Source organism: Phacochoerus africanus, chromosome 9, assembly GCF_016906955.1.
Source record: "Phacochoerus africanus isolate WHEZ1 chromosome 9, ROS_Pafr_v1, whole genome shotgun sequence".
Lineage (NCBI taxonomy): Eukaryota > Metazoa > Chordata > Mammalia > Artiodactyla > Suidae > Phacochoerus > Phacochoerus africanus.
Window position 1 is genome coordinate 4,780,206 of NC_062552.1, and position 18,677 is coordinate 4,798,882.

The window sequence follows — 18,677 nt, forward strand, 5'->3', positions numbered from 1 at the left end:
GGTCACACAGCAGGCCTGAGACCGCTGTCCTTAGAAAGGCCTGCTGGCCAGGCTGCCCCCTGGTTGGCATCTAGGAAACTGGATGGAGGGAGGGTGTCCATCATGTCCTGGTATGAAGGCTCACTCCGTCTAACCCACTTGTACAGAGAATGTGGCTTAGGCTGAACGCCTCTCCTTCTGGAGGGTTTGGAATTTGGGTGCGTAGCAGGCAGAGGGTGCCTACATGACCAGCCTCCAACGCCAGCGCTGGACAGCTTCCCCGGGGACAAGACATGCGGGGCACAGCTCACTGCAGGGGAGAGAAGGGCATCTGCTGCGACTCACTGGGCGCCCGGATTTAGGCTCCTCTGGACTTGGCCCCGGTCGCCTTTTCCCCTGGCTGACCTTGCTCCGCACCCCCTTTCTGCTGTGTGTAATAACACAGCATAGGTGTGAGGATGGCTGTGAGTCCATCACTGCACCTGAGGGAGCTCAGCCTAACAGTCAACTGTTTTCAAAGTCAGGCTGTTAAAATTCTTTAAAGAAAAAAAACTAGCCAACTTTTTCTAGATTCAGTTTATAGTCATATCTTTTTCTTTTTTTTCTTTTTTTGGTCTTTTTGCCTTTTCTAGGGCTGCTTCCTCGGCATATGGAGGTTCCCAGGCTAGCGGTCTAATCGGAGCTGTAGCCACTGGCCTACGCCACAGCCACAGCAACACCAGATCCGGGCTGCAACTCTGGATCCTTAACCCACTGAGCAAGGCCAGGGATCGAACCCACAACCTCATGGTTCCTAGTCGGATTCGTTAGCCACTGAGCCACGACGGGAACTCTGTCATTTCTTATTGGTTTGTTTGTTACATATAGTAACAGTAAGTCTTAATATTCAATATTCTAACTTCTCCAAATATCAGTGAGGTAAAGCATGCTGCACAGAATATGATTTTACTGTGAACAGTTTCCAAAAAGAAAGAAAAAATGCTAATGAATCCCAATGTAACTATTACTCAGCTTCAACTATTAACAGTTAACGATCAATCTCATATCATTAAGTCTCCAACCACTTCTTCCTCCCCGAGACTCCCTTCATGGACTCAAATCCTAGACATCGTATAATTTCCCCTGCTAATATTTCAGTAATTACGCAGAAATTTACCAAGAGAACATAAACATCTGAAATTGTGTTTCTGTAACATCTTGCTGGAACCCTCTCCTAAGGCCTCAAGATCTGAGACTTGATGTCCGATATCTTCCACCCAGTCCAGGGTAAGCCCCTAATAGGCACTCAACAAACAGGCTTATTTTTGAAGCCTGGTTTTTCTTTTTTCTTTTTAGGGCTGCCCCTGAGGCAAATGGAGGTTCCTGGGCTAGGTCGAACCAGAGCTGTAGCTGGTGGTCTACACCACAGCCACGGCCATGTCATGTCTGAGCCACAGTTCACAGCAAGGCCGAATCCTTAACCCATTGGGCAAAGCCAGGGATTGAACCTACGTCCTCATGGATGCTCGTCAGATTCGTTTCTGCTGAGCCGTGATGGGAACTCCTGGTTAAGCATTTCTTAATAGAAATGCTTAATAGAAATATTAAGCTATTAAGCATTATTAAGCTTTTTTTTTTTTGCTTTTTAGGGCCACACCCACGGCACATGGAGGTTCCCAGGCTAGGGGTCGAATCTGAGCTATAGCTGCCGGCCTACGCCAGAGCCACAGCAACTTGGGATCCTGGCCATGTCTTCGACCTACACCACAGCTCACACCAACGCTGGGTCCCTGACCCACTAAGCGAGGCCAGGGATCAACCCTGCCTCCTCAGGATACTAGTCAGATGCATCTGTGCTGCACCACAACAGGCACTCTTGCTCGACTAGGCTGAGTTTTGAAGGCTGGTTTAAGAAGTGGAGGCGAGCAGTTTTTCTGCAGGTCCATTTGTTCCTTGGTCCTTTTCTTTACAGGTTCCCCAGGAGACAAGGAGAGTCCCCAGAATGTCTGCAACAAATTTTCTATCCACCTCAGTTCAGAGAAGTTATGTCCTGTTAGCACGGGGCTAACCTTGATGCCCAGGTTTAAACATGTTTTTATTCCTTTAGACAAATTCACCATGTCCGCCTTCCTCTCAGGTTAAAAGCACCACACATTCACGTCCTATTAGCGATTTTCCCATTTCACTCACTCTCGCTTTTCTCTCTCCGCCTCTGCGCCACTACACCAGGAAGAGAGTGGCTGAAGAAATTCCCAAAGCCTCTTTCCCTAACCTTGTCCCACTTGAGAAAGAAAATGTTTTCAACGTATCCATTATTAGGTGATAAGGCTGTAATCACCACAGGAATGTCAACATACACTCTTCTTCAGGAATGAGCAGTACCTCACAAAAGTGAAAAAGTAATCATACCGATTTTTGGTGATGAATGAGTTTTGTTTTGCTTTGTTTTGTTTTTTTAGGCTTTTAAGGGCTGCACCTGTGGCATATGGAGGTTCCCAGGCTAGGGGTCAAATCAGAGCTACAACTGCTGGCCTGCACCAGAGCCACAGCAATGCCAGATCCGAGCTGTGTCTGTGACCTACACCACAGCTCACGGCAACACTGGATCCTTAACCCACTGAGCGAGGCCAGGGATTGAACCTGTATCCTTATGGATACTAGTCAGATTCGTTTCTGCTGAGCCATGATGGGAACTCCGAGGTTTCCTAACATATACTTGCGCTATAAAACATGTCAAATATTCAACAATAAATCTCCTTAGTGAGGGCCAGAGTGAAGGGCATCCTGTCTCCTGAAATAATCCTTTTAAAAATCCAAATTTTTGGAGTCTCTATACTTTTACATTACTCTTTTCTTTGACTTTTTTTTTTGTTAAAAATGATACAATTTTTTACAATGAAGAATAAGTACAGTACCTCTTTATCTAAAAGGTTCTTTTTAAGATGAAAACTCTTCAATTTCTGTAGCATAATATCACTAACTTCCTCACTCTCTTTGAAATGTTCGGCATCGGGCTTGGTAAGGTCCTAAGGGTAACATTTTGAGAAGCTATATTAAAAAGTTTTCAGTAAAGCCAGGAGTTCCTGTCATGGCTCAGTGGTTAACGAATCCGACTAGGAATCATGAGGTTGCTGGTTCAATCCCTGGCCTTACTCATAGTGGGTTAAGGATCCAGTGCTGCCGTGAGCTGTGGTGTAGGTCGCAGACACAGCTCAGATCTGGCATCGCTGTGGCTGTGGAGAAGGCCACAGGTCCGATTAGACCCCTAGCCTGGGAACTGCCATTTGCCATGGGTGTGGCCCTAATAAGCAAAAAAAGAAAAAAAAAAGCAAAAAGTTTTCAGTAAAGCTAAAAGGAGAAAGGAAAAGACACAAGTGAAACAAAACTCCCTTCCCAAATAAGTGGCTAAAGTGAAAGAGGTAAAGTAATACTGAACTCAATTCTCAATTACTGATCCTAAGACATCTAACAAAGGGTTAGTGTGGAAAGAATTCATAGAGAATCACAGTTGTACCAAACTGCTGTGGGGACAAATGAGTATAACCCCTGGGAAGTCAATATTCATTGGTAACAACTATAAATGTTTACACACTCCTACGTACTGTAGCCTAGTGAGTTTACAAATCCAAATTTCAGACAAATGGTTACACCCACCACCAGAGCAGTCAGACATCTCCAACAATACTGAAACTCTAGGTACTTCACTGGTACCCAGAATGAAGATTCTTGTTTGTTTTTTTTCTGGTCATAAAATATTTATTAAGGTATGCTTTAGGGAATGTAGTGAATATAAAATTTAGGATCACAATATGAAGCAATTTCAATCCTCTCAAAAAGTCAGCCCAGTCCTCAAATGCTCTGCAGATAGAAAACCACTGGTGAGACTCACTAAAAGCAGTTTGACTAGAACAGAAGAGGCTTCTCAAGAACATTTACAACTAGATCTGAATACCTCATTTAAGGGCAAAACCACACCACATTACACTAATGCAGCAACAATGCATTCATATTGTTTTCATTAGTAGTCAACTTGCATAACACACCAGGAAAAAGCACAATGGAGCTCACAAAATCGACTAAAAAATGAATCTGTCCTTGCAAAACATGCAATGGAATGGAATGAAGATACTTGTACCAATACAACTGATGAGTCAAAAGTGCATGCATTAGAGGCAGAGTCCCTGGTTTGCAGCTGAGTTCTGCCACTTACCTCTATGTGAGACTCTGAAGAAGAAACTCAACTATTCTCAGTTTGTTTTTCTGTTTTTCTTTTTTTTTAAAGCCCGGTTATGTAAAGAATGGTATGAGGATTGCATGGGATAAGCTGTGAAAAGTAGGGGAAACTGAAATGCCTCCAAGGATAGGCTGGGAAGTCAGCAAATGTTTGCTGAGTGCCTCTCAGGGGCTTACCCGGGACCGGGTGGCCGATGTCGGACATGGAGCCTCTGAGCGCGATGTCTTGAGCAAACAGACATTTGTCTGGCCTGGGATGAGATCTACGAAGAGGGCTGATGGCTCAGTCCACCAGCGAGAGGTCTGGTAGTGAAGAAGCAGCCAGCAAACAAGACTGGGAAGCAACGGCAGCCTCCAGTGAGATCGGAGAAAAGCCAGCAAGCAAGGGAGGAGGCAAATGTGTGAAGAGGCAGGTGGGGCGGAAAAGCTCGCCCGGGAGAAGAGATGGTACCATGTGCTCAGACTCGACCCCTTAAAGACGAAACCTGATGTGGATGCCATGCCACTAAAACTGCTTCGCTTGGTTTCCAGCATTCAATCAATGCTACCGTCGGACAAACTTTAGCTAAAAGAAAATAGGAACATTGCAAACCCTTGTCCCCAGATTTTGACTCAGAGCAGAGTACCTAAGTGCAAAAAAAAAAAAAAAAAAACAATAATAAGGAAGAAAAAAGAGAACTCAATATTTTGAGAAGCCATCCAACATCACGACCTTAAAATGTTCTCTTTAAAATGTTCTCTTTAAAAACCCCCAGAGCAGCCGCGAATATCATCTAAGGCTGGGAAAGGGGACTTTACGTGGCCAGGTCCCACGAGGTGGGCAAGCCAGGACTGGAACTCCCTGACACGAACTTTGTTTTTCATTCTGCTAACATACTCAGCTCCGCAAGGCCCACCCCCGCCCTAAAGCCACATCTTAGAGACCATTTGTGTGGACAAACACCCATCACCAGGAGCAGCCTGCGTAGAGCACAAGGGATGTCTCTGAGGGAGTTTTCCTGAAAGTGGAAGCACTGGGGAAAGGGTTCTGCCTGATGTCCTTATTTTTTTTAAATCTTATTATATTATTGTACATTTACAGAAATTAGGTGCTGAGGGAAAGACAAAGAGAAAGAAGCACAGGAGGAAGGAAGGTCTGATCGGTTGGTTTAGGATGTGTATTTTTTCTTCCTTTTTTTGATAACTTAATTGTCCAATCTTGATACTTCTTTCCTAATTTTTTTTTTTTTAAATTACCTGGCACGTGAGAAGTCCTATCATCAGAGCCAGAAGATTGCAAATTTTGGAGGTCAGCTGAGAAGTTCTTTTCCCATCTGGGGGATTTTGGCTCTCCTCTTCACAGGGCGAGTGATTCCAGAACAAATCAGAATGTGTCATCTTTGCATCTTACATGTACACAATTCAGATTCGTCACAAATATAAACAATCTGGATTACACTTTAGGTAACACGCTGAATAAAATACCAATCTCATAAACTCAAAGCAGTGGTTCTCGAACTTTCTGATTCTCAGGATGCCTTCATACTCTTAAAAATTACTGAGGATCCAGAGTTCCCACTGTGGCTCTGTGGTTTAAGAACCTGACATGGTCTCTGTGAGGTTGCAGGTTCAATCCCTGGCTTCACTCAGCGGGTTAAGGATTCAGCCTTACAGTGAGGCACAGGTCGCAGCCTGCATTGCTGGATGTGGTATAAGCTGGCAGCTGCAGCTCCAATTCGACCCCTAGCCCAGGAACTTCCATGTGCCAAGGGTGTGGCCCCAAAAGGAAAAAAAAAATCATTGCAGGTCCCCAAAACCTTTTATTCACCTGGTTGAGAATCCAGCACTGTCTCTGTGGCAGTGTGGGTCTGATCCCTAGCCTGGTTCAGTGGGTTAAAATCTAGCATTGCTGCAGCTGTGGTGTAGGTTGCAGCTGCAGTCTGGATTTGATTCCTAGCCTGGGAACTTCCACATGCCACAGGTGTGGCCATAAAATATATATAATTGTTTACTAATTTATTTAAATAACAATAAGTCCATCATGAGTCAATATAACTAACAATTTAATACAAACTTACATTTTCCAAAATAAAAAATTAGTGGAAAGAGTGGTAGTGTTTACACTTTTTGCAATTTTTTTTTTTTGGCAGTGCCTGGGGCATGGGGAAGACCAGGGACCAAACCTGAGCCACAGCAGTAACAATCCCAAATCCTCAACTGCTAGGGCCACCAGGGAGCTCCAATTTGGCTTAATAGAGGACAGCTGGATTCTTATATGTGCTCCCCACATTCCATCAGCCATGAAAGCAATTACATCATTGCATGTCACATAGCTTCTGGAAAACTCCACTGTACACTCGGGAACAGTGAAAAAGCCAATAAAATCTTATTATCATGAAAATGCTTTTGACCTCAAAGATACTCCCAGAACACACTTTGAGAAAATGGACCTAAAGTTAATGAAAAGCAAAACTAAAAGCAGAGTAAAGAAATTGATTATTCCAGGAGTTCCCGTCGTGGCTCAGTGGTTAACGAATTCAATTCGACTAGGAACCATGAGGTTGCGGGTTCGATTCCTGGCCTTGTTCAGCAAGTTAAGGATCCAGCATTGCCGTGAGCTGTGGTGTAGGTCGAAGACATGGCTAGGATCCCAAATTGCTGTGGCTCTGGCGTAGGCCAGCGGCTACAGCTCTAATTAGACCCCTAGCCTGGGAACCTCCATATGCCGTGAGTGCGGCCATAGAAAAGACAAAAAAAAAAAAAAAGGAAAGAAATTGATTATTCAAGATAAAACAAGAAATTTTACTGCTTTTTAAAAAAGAAAGCTTCAGAATTTCCTCTTGGCTCAGCAGATTAAGCATCTGGCATTGTCACGTTTGTGGCTTGGGTAGCTGCTGTGGCATAGGTTCAATCCCTGGGCCAGGAACTTCCACGTGCCATGGGTTTGGCCAAAAAGGAAAAGAAAAAGAAAAAGGAAGCTCAAGAAATAAATTAGATACTAGATGAACTTCTGCACAGTTATACTCATTCACTCAGTTTACTAATCTAACACTTGCCATGATGCAGTTAGCCGCTAAACTTAAGGTCATTTTTGCCTCTGTTAGTGATTCTCAAAGTGTGACCCCTGCACCAGGAGCATCCATGAAATCCCAGGATCTTAGAAATGCACACTCTCAGGGGCCATCACATACCTACTGAATCAGAAAATGGGTGGACATTTTCACAGCTGATGCTGATGAATGCTAAAGTTTGGGAACCACACTGGCTTAGATAATCCTTCCTTCTTTTTAAATAAAAGATCGCAGAGAGAAATTTTTAAACATAAGAGGACAGTGGAGTTCCTGTCGGGGTGCAGTGGTTAATGAATCCAACTAGGAACCGTGAGGTTTCGGGTTTGGTCCCTGGCCTCACTCAGTGGTTTAAGGAACCAGCGTTGCTGTGAGCTGGGGTGTAGGTCACAGACGCGGCTCAGATCCCAAGTTGCTGTGGCTCTGGTGTAGGCCGGTGGCTACAGCTCCGATTCGACCCCTAGCCTGGGAACCTCCATATGCTGCGGGTGAGGCTCTAAAAGCCAAAAAACCAAAAACAAAAACATAAGAGGACAGTATTTTCCTAAAAATCTTTAAAAATAATATAATTATTTACTTGCAAACACTACTCATCCTGATTGCAGATTTATGAGAGTCCTCCGGGGACATCCTCAAGGCAACAGGTCGGCCCAGTTTAAGTTACTATAACAAATATAAAAACAAACATCCGTTTTTCTAGCTCAGATTAGCTTTCTTTCAAAACAGAGTTAATAAGATGTACTACAAATATTTTAAGGGAGGCTTACAAAACTGGAATAGAACAGATATGCTCTAGCTTGTGAAAATTATCACTACCAGGACATGCTTCCAATTTTTGTCTGCCAAAAAAGCCCTTTGAATGCAAATACAAAATTAACAGCCTCTCCAAACATTGACACGAGGCTCTCATGTTTTATTTTGTTTTGTTCTGCTTTTTAGCGCCACACCTGTGGCATATGGAAGTTACCAGGGTAGGGGTCGAATTGGAAGTACAGCTGCTGGCCTACACCACAGCTACAGCAACTCCAGATCTGAGCCTCATCTGTGACCTACATCACAGCTCAGGGCAATGCCAGATCCTTAACCCACTGAGCAAGGCCAGGAATCGAGCCCACATCTGCGTGGATATTAGTCGGATTCGTTTCTACGGTACTGTGCCACAACAGGAACTCCATTATCAGGTTATTATTACTATTATTGCTTTCTAGGTCTGCACCGCAGCATACAGTGGTTCCCAGGCTAGGAGCTGAATTGGAGCTACAGCTGCCAGCCTACGCTGCAGCAACAACAACACAGGATCCAAGCTGCATCTTCGACCTATACCACAGCTCACAGCAACACTGGATCCTTAACCCACTGAGCAAGGCCAGGGATCAAACCCGCAACCCCTGGTTACTAGTCGGATTTGTTTCCACTGCGCCACAATGGGAACTCCATGTTCTCAGGTTATTTTTAATGTTAAATAGATACAGTGTGGTGATCATTTTGCAATATATACAAATATTGAATCTTTGTTGTACATATGAAATAATGTTATATATCAATTACATCTCAATAAAAATGTTTATAAATTTACACAATTACTATGTGATACAATATAGGTTTGTTTTATCTTGTAAACCAAATAGGCAATTGTATTATTTAGCTTTATTTCTGAATAGGCAGTATGGTATGAAAAGATTATCCCCACTTAGAAAATTTTTCTCAAAGGATGCTTCAGATGATTGGTCATGGATACCCACAAAATTCCCCCATTAATTTTCACTCCTACCAAAATAATTCCAAGAGGCCAGGAATGGCTGTTTTTTAAAGGGAGTACCCAAGAACCAAAGAAACTTCTCCAAACCTGCAGTGCATTTTCCATTCTCTCTCTCTTTTTTGTTGTTAATAATTCTTCCTGCCAACAATGTGTGTATAGGCCAGGCCAGAATATGCATCAGCAGACTATTAAAAACTCATGAAACTCTGGAGTTCCCATCGTGGCGCAGTGGAAAAGAATCTGACTAGGAACCACAAGGCTGCGGGTTCAGTCCCTGGCCTCACTCAGTGGGTTAGGGAACCAGCGTTGCCGTGAGCTGGGGTGTAGGTCGAAGACAGCTCGGATCTGGTGTTGCTGTGGCTCTGGCATAGGCTGGTGGCAACAGCTCCGATTAGACCCCTCGCCTGGGAACCTCCATATGCCTTGGGTGTGGCCCTTGAAAGACAAAAGACAAACAAAACAAAACCAAAAAACCTCATGAAATTCTGCATCAGAGATTCTGCATCGAGATGGTACCTTTGCCATATCTGACTCAATTATTTCTTCTAAGTGCTCCGTGAGCTGAGCCACCTCAATGTTGGGGTCATAATTTTGCTCTGTGCTCCTGGCAACCTGCTGCTGAAGTTTTGCATTTTCATTTTTCACTTCGTTTATCTGCTGCTGAAGTTTTGTATTCTTAGCCTTTTCACTGTCGGATATGAATTGCAAATTCTGAACTTGAGCAACCACTTTATCAAGTTCTGATTTCAGTTTCTGTCTTTCATCCAGGTTTGCCTTTTCGTGTTTTTGAAATTCCTCCTGTAAAGACAGGAACTCTTGTTCTCGGTTCTCTTTTTCCCTTTTCAACAAACCCAGTGCAGAAATGATGGCCTTTTCCAAGTCTCCTTTGAGCAGCTGCAGCCTCTCTACCTCTTCTTCCTTCTGGCTTAAGGCTCTGTCCATCGCCATACACTGATGTGCAGCTTCGTTTTTCTGCTGTATTTCAGTCAGGTACCGTTCCTGTAGACTGACATAACTGCCCTTCGTCTTCTTCAGCTCCAGCTGTAAGGTTTCCTTTTCAATCCTCGATTCCTGAAGATGTTTTTGTGTGTTAGCTAAAATCTCGTGCAAATTCTGCAACGTCTTCTCCGTGTCAATCCGCTCTAGCATGACTCTGTATTTGTCTTCAATTAATTTTTCGACGTCCTCCTTGAGCTTATTGACGATGCCCACAGACACTTGCTGGTTCGCAGCCTTCATCTGTAGCTCTTCAACCTTCTTCTCTAAATACATGTTGCCACGCCGGAGGTCCTGGATCAGAGCATGCTGTTCTTTGTTAGTACGTCTTAATTTCCGCAGGGCTTCATTTAAAGCCATGTCCTCCTCTTCTAGAGGTGGTGAGCTCTCCAAGCTCTGCTCTGTGTTGGACATCATGCAGTTCTCCCACGATGCCTCACCACTCCAAGACGTGCCTCCAGGAGACCTAACTGAGACAATCTCTGGACACTCTCTGACCTCCACTGCGACTTCCTTTTGCTGCCTAACTGACATCTCCGGAATATCAGTAGAATTCTCCATTCCTTTTGAAGAACCTGCAATCTGAATAGTAAATACAGTAAGTGTGAAAGAGGAAAAAGATCATGAGCTTCGAAGTCAGAGTCTCGAGTCCTAGATCCTTAGTTTTGCTTTCCTCAAATCTAAACAACAACGACCATATCTACTCCCAATAACAATATCTACCTAACAAAAATATTGAAGTACTAGTTGCTAAATGCTGTATAGCACCTAATAGCACAGCTGAGCACAAACAGGAATATGATAGAGATAATATGCATTACATTTAATTTTACAAAAAAAATTTAAACTTTGGATACTCTCACCATTGCCTGTAACACAAACTTTTTTTTTTTAAGGGCTGCACCCATGGCACATGGAGGTTCCCAGACTAGGGGTCTTATTGAAGCTACCACTGCCGGCCTATACCACAGCCACAGCAACACAGGATTCCAGCCGTGTCTGCAACCTATGCCACAGCTGACGGCAACACTAGATCCTTAACCCACTGAGCTATGCGAGGGATTGAACCTGAAACCTCATGGTTCCTAGTTGGGCTCCTTTCTGCTGTGCCATGATGGGAACTCCCACAAACTTTTCTAAACAAACATAAGATAGTTTCTTTGACTTCAAATGAATTAAAATAAGTTTATTCATTATGCTAAGTATACAAAGCCTCTTTTGTTCATTTATTTTTTTTTTATTGAGGTAACACTGGGTTCTAACATTACATGTCTCACATGTACAACGTATTTCTCTACAGTGTGCTCACCACCGAAAATTTAGTTTCCATCGTCACCATACAGCGGATCCCCTTTATCCATTTCATTTATTTTATTTTATTTTCCGGGGGGGGTATTTGTTTTTTTGTATCCCATATATGAGTGAAATTATATGATACTCATCTTTCTCCATCTTACTTTCACTTTGCATAATACCTTCAAGAGCTATCCACCCATGCTGCTGCAAACGGCAAGATTTTATCTTTTTTATGACTGAGTAGTATTCTATTGAATATATAATAAGTTTTCTTTATCCATTCACTTAGTTTGTTTCTATATCTTGGTTACTGTAAGTAATGCTATGATGAACATTGGGGGGGCATGTATCTCTTTGAATTGTGTTTTCATATTCTCAACATAAATACCCAGGAGTGGAATAGTTGTATCATGTGGTAGTTTTATTCTTTATTTTTCTGAGGAATCTGTTTTCCATAATGTTTTCCATACTGTTTTCCATAATGTCTGCACCAATTTACATTCCAACCAACAGTGCAGGAGTGTTCACTTTTCTTTACACCCTCTTCAGCATTTATTATTTGTAGAGTTTTTAATGATAGCCATTCTGATGTGAGGTGCTAACGTCACTGTGGTTTTGATTTGCATTTCTCTAATAATTAACAATGTGGAGCATCTTTTTTTTTTTTTTTCTTTTTAGGGCCGAACCAGTGGCATAGGGAGGTTCCCAGGCCAGGGGTCAAATTGGAGCTGCAGCTGCCGGCCTACACCACAGCAACATAGGATCCAAGCAATGTCTGGGACCTACGCCACAGCTCAGGGCAATACTGGATCCTCAACTCACTGAGAGAGGCCAGGGATCGAACCTCTGTCCTCGTGGATACTAGTCAGGTTCCTTATCATTGAGCAACGACGGGAACTCCCTCTGCCTATTTTTTAATCAGGTTTTTTTTTTTTTTATTGTTGTTGAGTTTTATGAGTTCTCTATAGAGTTTAGATATTAACTCCTTATTGGATATGATTTGCAAATACCTTCTCCCATTCAACAGGCTTTTTAAAATTTTGTAGCTAAGTTTCCTTTGCTGTGCAAAAGCTTTTTACTTTGATGAGGTCCCATTTGTTTATTTTTGCTTGTGTTTCCCTTGCCTGAGGACACATAACCCAGAAAGATATTGCTAGGACCAATGACAAAGTGCATACTGCCTATGATTTCTTCTATAAGTTTTATGGTTTCAGGTCTCATATTCAAGTCTTTAATCCATTTTGAGTTGATTTTTGTCTATGGTGTGAGATAGTGGTGGTCTAGCTTTTTTTTTCCCTTTTTTCCTTTTTTTTTTTTTTTTTTGCATGTAGCTGCCCAGTTTTTCCTATTGTATGTTCTTTGCTCCTCCGCTGTAAATTAATCTTCCATATATGCTTGGGTTTATTTCTGGGTTCTCAATTCCGTTCCATTGATCTATGTATTTGTCTTCTGCCAATATCATGCTGTTTTTTTTATTTCTATAGCTTTGTAATACAGTTTGAAATCAGGGAATGTGATGCCCTCTATTCTTTTTTCTCAGGATTGCTTTGGCTATTTGGGGTTTTTTGTGATTCCATATAAATTTTAGAATTGTTTGATCCATTTCTGTAAAAATCATCTATGGGGTTTTATAGAGACTGCATTGAATATGTAGATTGCTTTAGGTAATATGAACATTTTAACTTTTTTTTGTCTTTTTGTCTTTCTTTTTTAGGGCTGTACTATTGGCATACAGAAGTTCCCAGGCTAGGGGTGGAGTCAGAGCTGTAGCCGAAGGCCCACACCACAGCCACAGCAACACTGGATCTGAGATGCATCTGCAACCTTCATCACAGCAACATTGCATCATTTAACCCACTGAGCCAGGCCAGGGATCAAACTTGCATTCTCATGGATACTAGTTGGGTTCGTTCCCCTTGACCTACAACAGGAATTCCCACAATGTTAATTTTTCTAATCCATTAGCACGGAATATCTTTCCACTTTGTGTCTTCTACAACCTTTTTCAACAAGGCCTTATAGTTTTCAGTGTGAGGATCTTTCACCCCCTTGGTTAAATTTATTCCTAGGTATTTTTATTCTTGTTGCTATTGTAAATGGGGTTGTTTTCTTAATTTCTCTTTCTGCTAGCTCCCTGTTAGCATATATAGGAACACAAAAGATTTTTGTATATTAATTTTGTATCATGCAACTTTATTATTTCTAATAGTTCTTCAGTTAAATCTTTAAGATTTCCTGTCCATAAAATCATGTCATCTGCAAAAAATGGTAGTTTTCTTTCTTTCCAATTTGAGTTCCTTTTGTTTCCTTTTTCTCGCCTAGCCGCTCTGGCTAGGATTTTCAATACTATGTTGAATTAGCGTGGTGAGAGAGGGCATTCTTGTTTTGTTCCTGATTTTAGACAGTTATCTTTCAGTTTCTCAAATTTGAGTATGATGTTGGCTGTGGGCTTATGTGGCTTTTATTATGTTGAGGTGTGATCCTTCTATATTCATTTTATTGAGAGTTTTATCACAAATGGGTGTTGAATTTTTAAAAATGCTTCTCTGCATCTATTGAGGTCATCATAAGGTTTTTATCCTTGATTTTGTTAAGACGGTGCATCACATTGATGTGCAGGTGCTGAACCATCCTTGTATACCTGGAACAAATCCTCCTTGATCATGGTGTATGATCCTTTTCATGTGTTATTATATTCGGTTTGCTAATACTTGTTGAGGATTTTTGCATTTATGTACATCAGAAATACTGGTCTGCAATTTTTTTTTCTTTTTGTATTGCTTTTGTCTGGTTTTGTTATCAGGGCAATGTTGGCCTCATAAAATGAGTTAGGAAGCATTCCCTCTTCTTCAATTCTTCTGGAAGAGCTTAAGAACAGGTATTAAATCTTGTTGGAATATTTAGTAGAATACACCAGTGAAGACTGGTCTGGTGCTGGACTTTCGGGGGGTTTTGATTACTGTTTCAATCTCTTTACTAGTGATTTGTCTATTCGGATTTTCTACTTCTTTTGATTTGTCTTAGAAGGTTGTGTGAGTCTAAGAATTTGTCCATTTCTTTTAGGTTGTTGATGTATAGCTGTTCATAGTATTCTCTTAATAATCCTTTCTATTTCTATAATATTTGCTGTTAATCTCTTTTGCTTCTGATTTTATCGGAGTGAGTCTCTTCCTAATGAGTCTAGCTAAAGGCTTTTCAATTGTTTATCTTTTCTAAGAACCAGCTCTTAGTTTTATTGATCTTTCCTATTGACTTCATTTATTTCCCCTCTGACCTTTATTATTCTTCCTTCTACTGACTATGGGCTTTGTTTGTTCTTTTTTTAGTTCCTTTAGGTTGTAAGTTTAGACTGGTATTATTCTTGTTTCTTGAAGCAGGCCTACATTGCTATAAACTTTAAGAGCTGCACCTTATAGATTTTGGTGTATAGTACTTTTATTTTCACTTGTCTTCAGGCAATTTTTTATTTCTCCATTGACCCAACAGTTATTCAGTAGCCTGTTGTGCAGCTTCTACATATCTGAGATTTTTCCAGCTTTCTTCACACCACTGTGATCTGAAAAATATGGTTGATATTTCAATTTTCTTACACTTATTGAGACTTGTTTTTTTGTCCCAAAATATGGTTTATCCTTGAGAAAATTCCAAGTGCACTTGAGAATGTGTTTTTTGTTGCATTTACACAGACTGTTCCATACAAATTTGTCAAATCCATCAGGTCTAATATTTCATTTAAGGTTGCTGTTTCTTTGTTGACTTTCTGTCTGGATGATCTATTGGTGTAACAGTCCTCTACTATTATAACATTGCTGTCAATTTCTCCCTTTAGGTCCTGAATAATTGCTTTACATATTTTGGTGCGCTATGTTGGGTGTACATCCAATAATAACTGTTACGTCTTATTGATGAATTATCCTCTTTATTATTTTTATGTGTCCATCTTTGCCTCTTGCTGCCTTCTCTGATGTGGAATCTATTTTGTCTGATATGAATCCAGCTACCCTCAGGTCTTTGAGCTGCCATTTGTTGGCAGTATCATCTCCTGTCCCTTCACTTTGAGCTTATGTTTACCTTCAGAGCTGAAGTGAGTATATAGTTGTACTTTTTTTTTCTAGTCCATCCCGCCATTTTGTGTCTTTTGGTTGGCAAATTAAATCCATTTACATTCAAAGATTTTTTAAAAAGTAAGAAAAGAAATAAATCCATTTACATTTAGGATGATTACTGATAGATGAGGACTTGGTACTGCCATTTCCCCTTTTGTTTTCATGTTGCACTGTAGCTCCACTGTTTCTTTTTCCTTGCGTTTCTGTCTGATGTTTCGGTTTGGTAGTTTTCTGTGTTTCTCTTTTGTTGTTGTTGTTGTTGTTGCTATTTCTTGGGCCGCTCCCTCGGCACATGGAGGTTCCCAGGCTAGGGGTTGAATCACAGCTGTAGCCACCGGCCTACGCCAGAGCCACAGCAACTCGGGATCCGAGCCGCGTCTGCAACCTACACCACAGCTCACGGCAACGCTGGATCGTTAACCCACTGAGCAAGGGCAGGGACCGAACCCGCAACCTCATGGTTCCTAGTCGGATTCGTTAACCACTGTGTCACGACCGGAACTCCTGTGTTTCTCTTTTTTATGTTTCACATCTTTGCTCTGGATTTATATTTTGTAGTTATCATGAGGTTTGTATAAAACGTCTCCTAGACACAAGTCCTTTTTCTGCTGATAGCATCTCATCTTCATCTGCCTCTTTTTGTTCTTTACTTTTCTTCTACCCCACCAATTTCTTTTTTTGGTCTTTTTGTCTTTTGTGGCATATGGAGGTTCCCAGGCCAGGGGTCCAATCAGAGCTGCAGCCGCCAGCCTACACCACAGACACAGCCATGCGGGACCCGAGCTCACAGCAACGCTGGGTCCTTCACCCACTAAGTAAGGCCAGGGATCCAACCCAGAACCTCATGGTTGCTAGTCAAATTCGTTAACCACTGAGCCATGACGGGAACTCCCCCACCTGTTTTTATTGTCTCAAATGATCCCTTTTTGATCTGTTGTGAGTCTGTTACCAAATTGAAGTGGTTGTGGCTTTTTTTTGTTTTTCTTCCTTGACATTCATGCTATAATAGTATTAATAACATACTCTAATACAAAGGTACAATTTTATGATTCTATTTATCACCTTATCAAAGTTTTGCATATTTTTGCCTTTTCGTTTCTGGTGGAAAAGCTCCTTTCAAAATCTCTTGCAATGCAGGTTTGTGTGTGTGTCTTTTTTTTTTCTTTTTTTTTTTTTTTGGTCTTTTTGCTATTTCTTGGACCGCTCCCGAGGCATATGGAGGTTCCCAGGCTAGGGGTCTAATCAGAGCTGTAGTCTCTGGCCTATGCCAGAGCCACAGCAACTCGGGATCTGAGCCGCGTCTGCAACCTACACCACAGCTCACGGCAACGCTGGATCGTTAACCCACTGAGCAAGTGCAGGGACCGAACCCGCAACTTCATGGTTCCTAGTCAGATTCGTTAACCACTGAGCCACAACGGGAACTCCTGTGTGTGTGTCTTTTTGTCTTTTCTGGGGCTGCTTCCTGCGGCATATGGAGGTTCCCAGGCTAGGGGTCTAATCAGAGCTGTAGCCATGGGCCTACACCACAGCCACAGCAATGTGGGATCTGAGCCGCGTCTGCAACCTACACCACAGCTCACGGCAACACCAGATCCTTAACCCACTTAGCAAGGCCAGAGATCGTACCCGCGACCTCATGGTTCCTAGTCGGATTCATTAACCACTGCGCCATGACGGGAACTCCCAGGCAGGTTTAGTGTTTATGAACTCCCTCAGCTTTTGTCTGGGAAAGCCTTTATTTCTCCTTCATATGTGACTGTTAACTTTGCTGGATAGAGTATTTTTGGCTGACAGTTTTTATCTTTCAGTATTTTGAAATTTTCATCCTACTCTTACCTACAGAGGTTCAGGTGAAAAATATAATTACCTAATGGAGGTTCCTTTGTAGGTAACCATCCTTCCCCCTTGATTACCTTTAAAATTCTTTGGCATTTACTTTTTTGATAGTTTTAGTATTATGTGTCTTGGAGAGGGTCTTCTTGAAATGAGGTAATTAGATGTTGTCTTATCTTCATGGATTTGTATATACAGTTCCTTCCTCCAGTGTGGGAAGTTCTCAGTTATTATTTAAGTAAATGCTCTGCTCCTCTCTCCCTGTTTTTCCCTCTGGTATTATCCATTACCCTACTATTGTCCTTCCCAAAAGAGTTGCATAGCTCTCATAAAATTTCGTTTTTTAAAGATTCTCCTTCCTAGTCTACCTGTATCATTTCTATCTTCAAACCTGCTAATTCTATTGCCAATGCTGCCTTTTTTTTTTCTTTTTTCTTTTTGGGGGCATACCTGCAGCATATGGAAGTTCCCAGGTTAGGGGTTGAATAGGAGCTACAGCTGCAGCGGCACCAGATCCGAAACATGTCGGCAGCCTACACCACAGCTCACAGCAATGCCAGATCCTTAACCCACTGAGCGAGGCCAGTGATCAAACTTGCATCCTTTTAGGTATTAGTTGGGTTCTTAACCTGCTGAGCCACTACAGGAACTCCCTTTAACTTGATTCTAATGATTCAACAGGTTAAAAATTAGAGGCCTTTCTTTTGTTTCTGAGTAGGTGGCACTACAGCACAAGCTTTTGGTTCCTCTTACCTGAGCTACCTTTGAGTACCTTTGTGAGTTGGTATTTTCCACCCCCACTGCCTCTGACAGGCACTGCTTGGTGCCCTTGCTTGTGCCTCCAGAGTGGCTGATGCTTTGCTCTTGGCTGGTGTCAATGGTGTCACTGCCTGGAGCACTGATGATGGGCTCTGCCACCTTGGGGGAGGGGGGAGTGGGCGGGAGAACGGAGACCACAGGCGCCTTTGTTGTGTCTGGTGTCGGGTTCATGGATGCTGAGTGGGCTGGGTTTGGGATGGCCAGAGTTATGGGTACCTCTGCAGCTGAAGAGATGGGGTCACAGGCCCCACGGGCACTGTTGCCCAATCACCTATAGATGCTAGTGCTGTTGTGGCCAGGAGGCCTGAGTCCTGCGTGTTGCCTCTCCTGCTGCTACTGGGCTCTCTGAGGCTGTGGGCTCAGCTACCATGGCAAGGAACCAGGGTCATAGGCAACACCCCCACTGTTCCACCAGTCCTGCCTCCTCTATGTATTCTAATCCATTCTCCATTACAGATACAGATGTATGGAAGTCTCCAGTATCCTGGTGTGTGGGGCAGAGGCACCTTTTCTGAGTTGTGGATGGTTTACTAGCTATAGACTGAAAGGCAGAGACAGAGCAAACATCTCAATTCGCTCTGATGCTGGTATCACTCTCCTGTGAGGCCTTCCTCCCACCTCCTTGGT

At 42.4% G+C, this 18,677-nt stretch overlaps 1 protein-coding gene across 7 annotated transcripts in view; it reads right to left on the minus strand.

Annotated features, from left to right (window-relative positions):
• CAGE1 (cancer antigen 1) overlaps positions 1-18,677 on the minus strand; it is a 58,805-nt gene that overhangs the window by 26,095 nt on the left and 14,033 nt on the right. For all 7 annotated transcript variants that reach the window (XM_047797799.1, XM_047797798.1, XM_047797801.1 and 4 more), the window contains exons 3-4: positions 9,514-10,575; positions 2,874-2,984 (exon numbers count right to left, since the gene is read on the minus strand). In XM_047797799.1, coding sequence (XP_047653755.1) covers positions 2,874-2,984; positions 9,514-10,575 — 1,173 coding nt within the window. The remainder of the gene's footprint in view (positions 1-2,873; positions 2,985-9,513; positions 10,576-18,677) is intronic.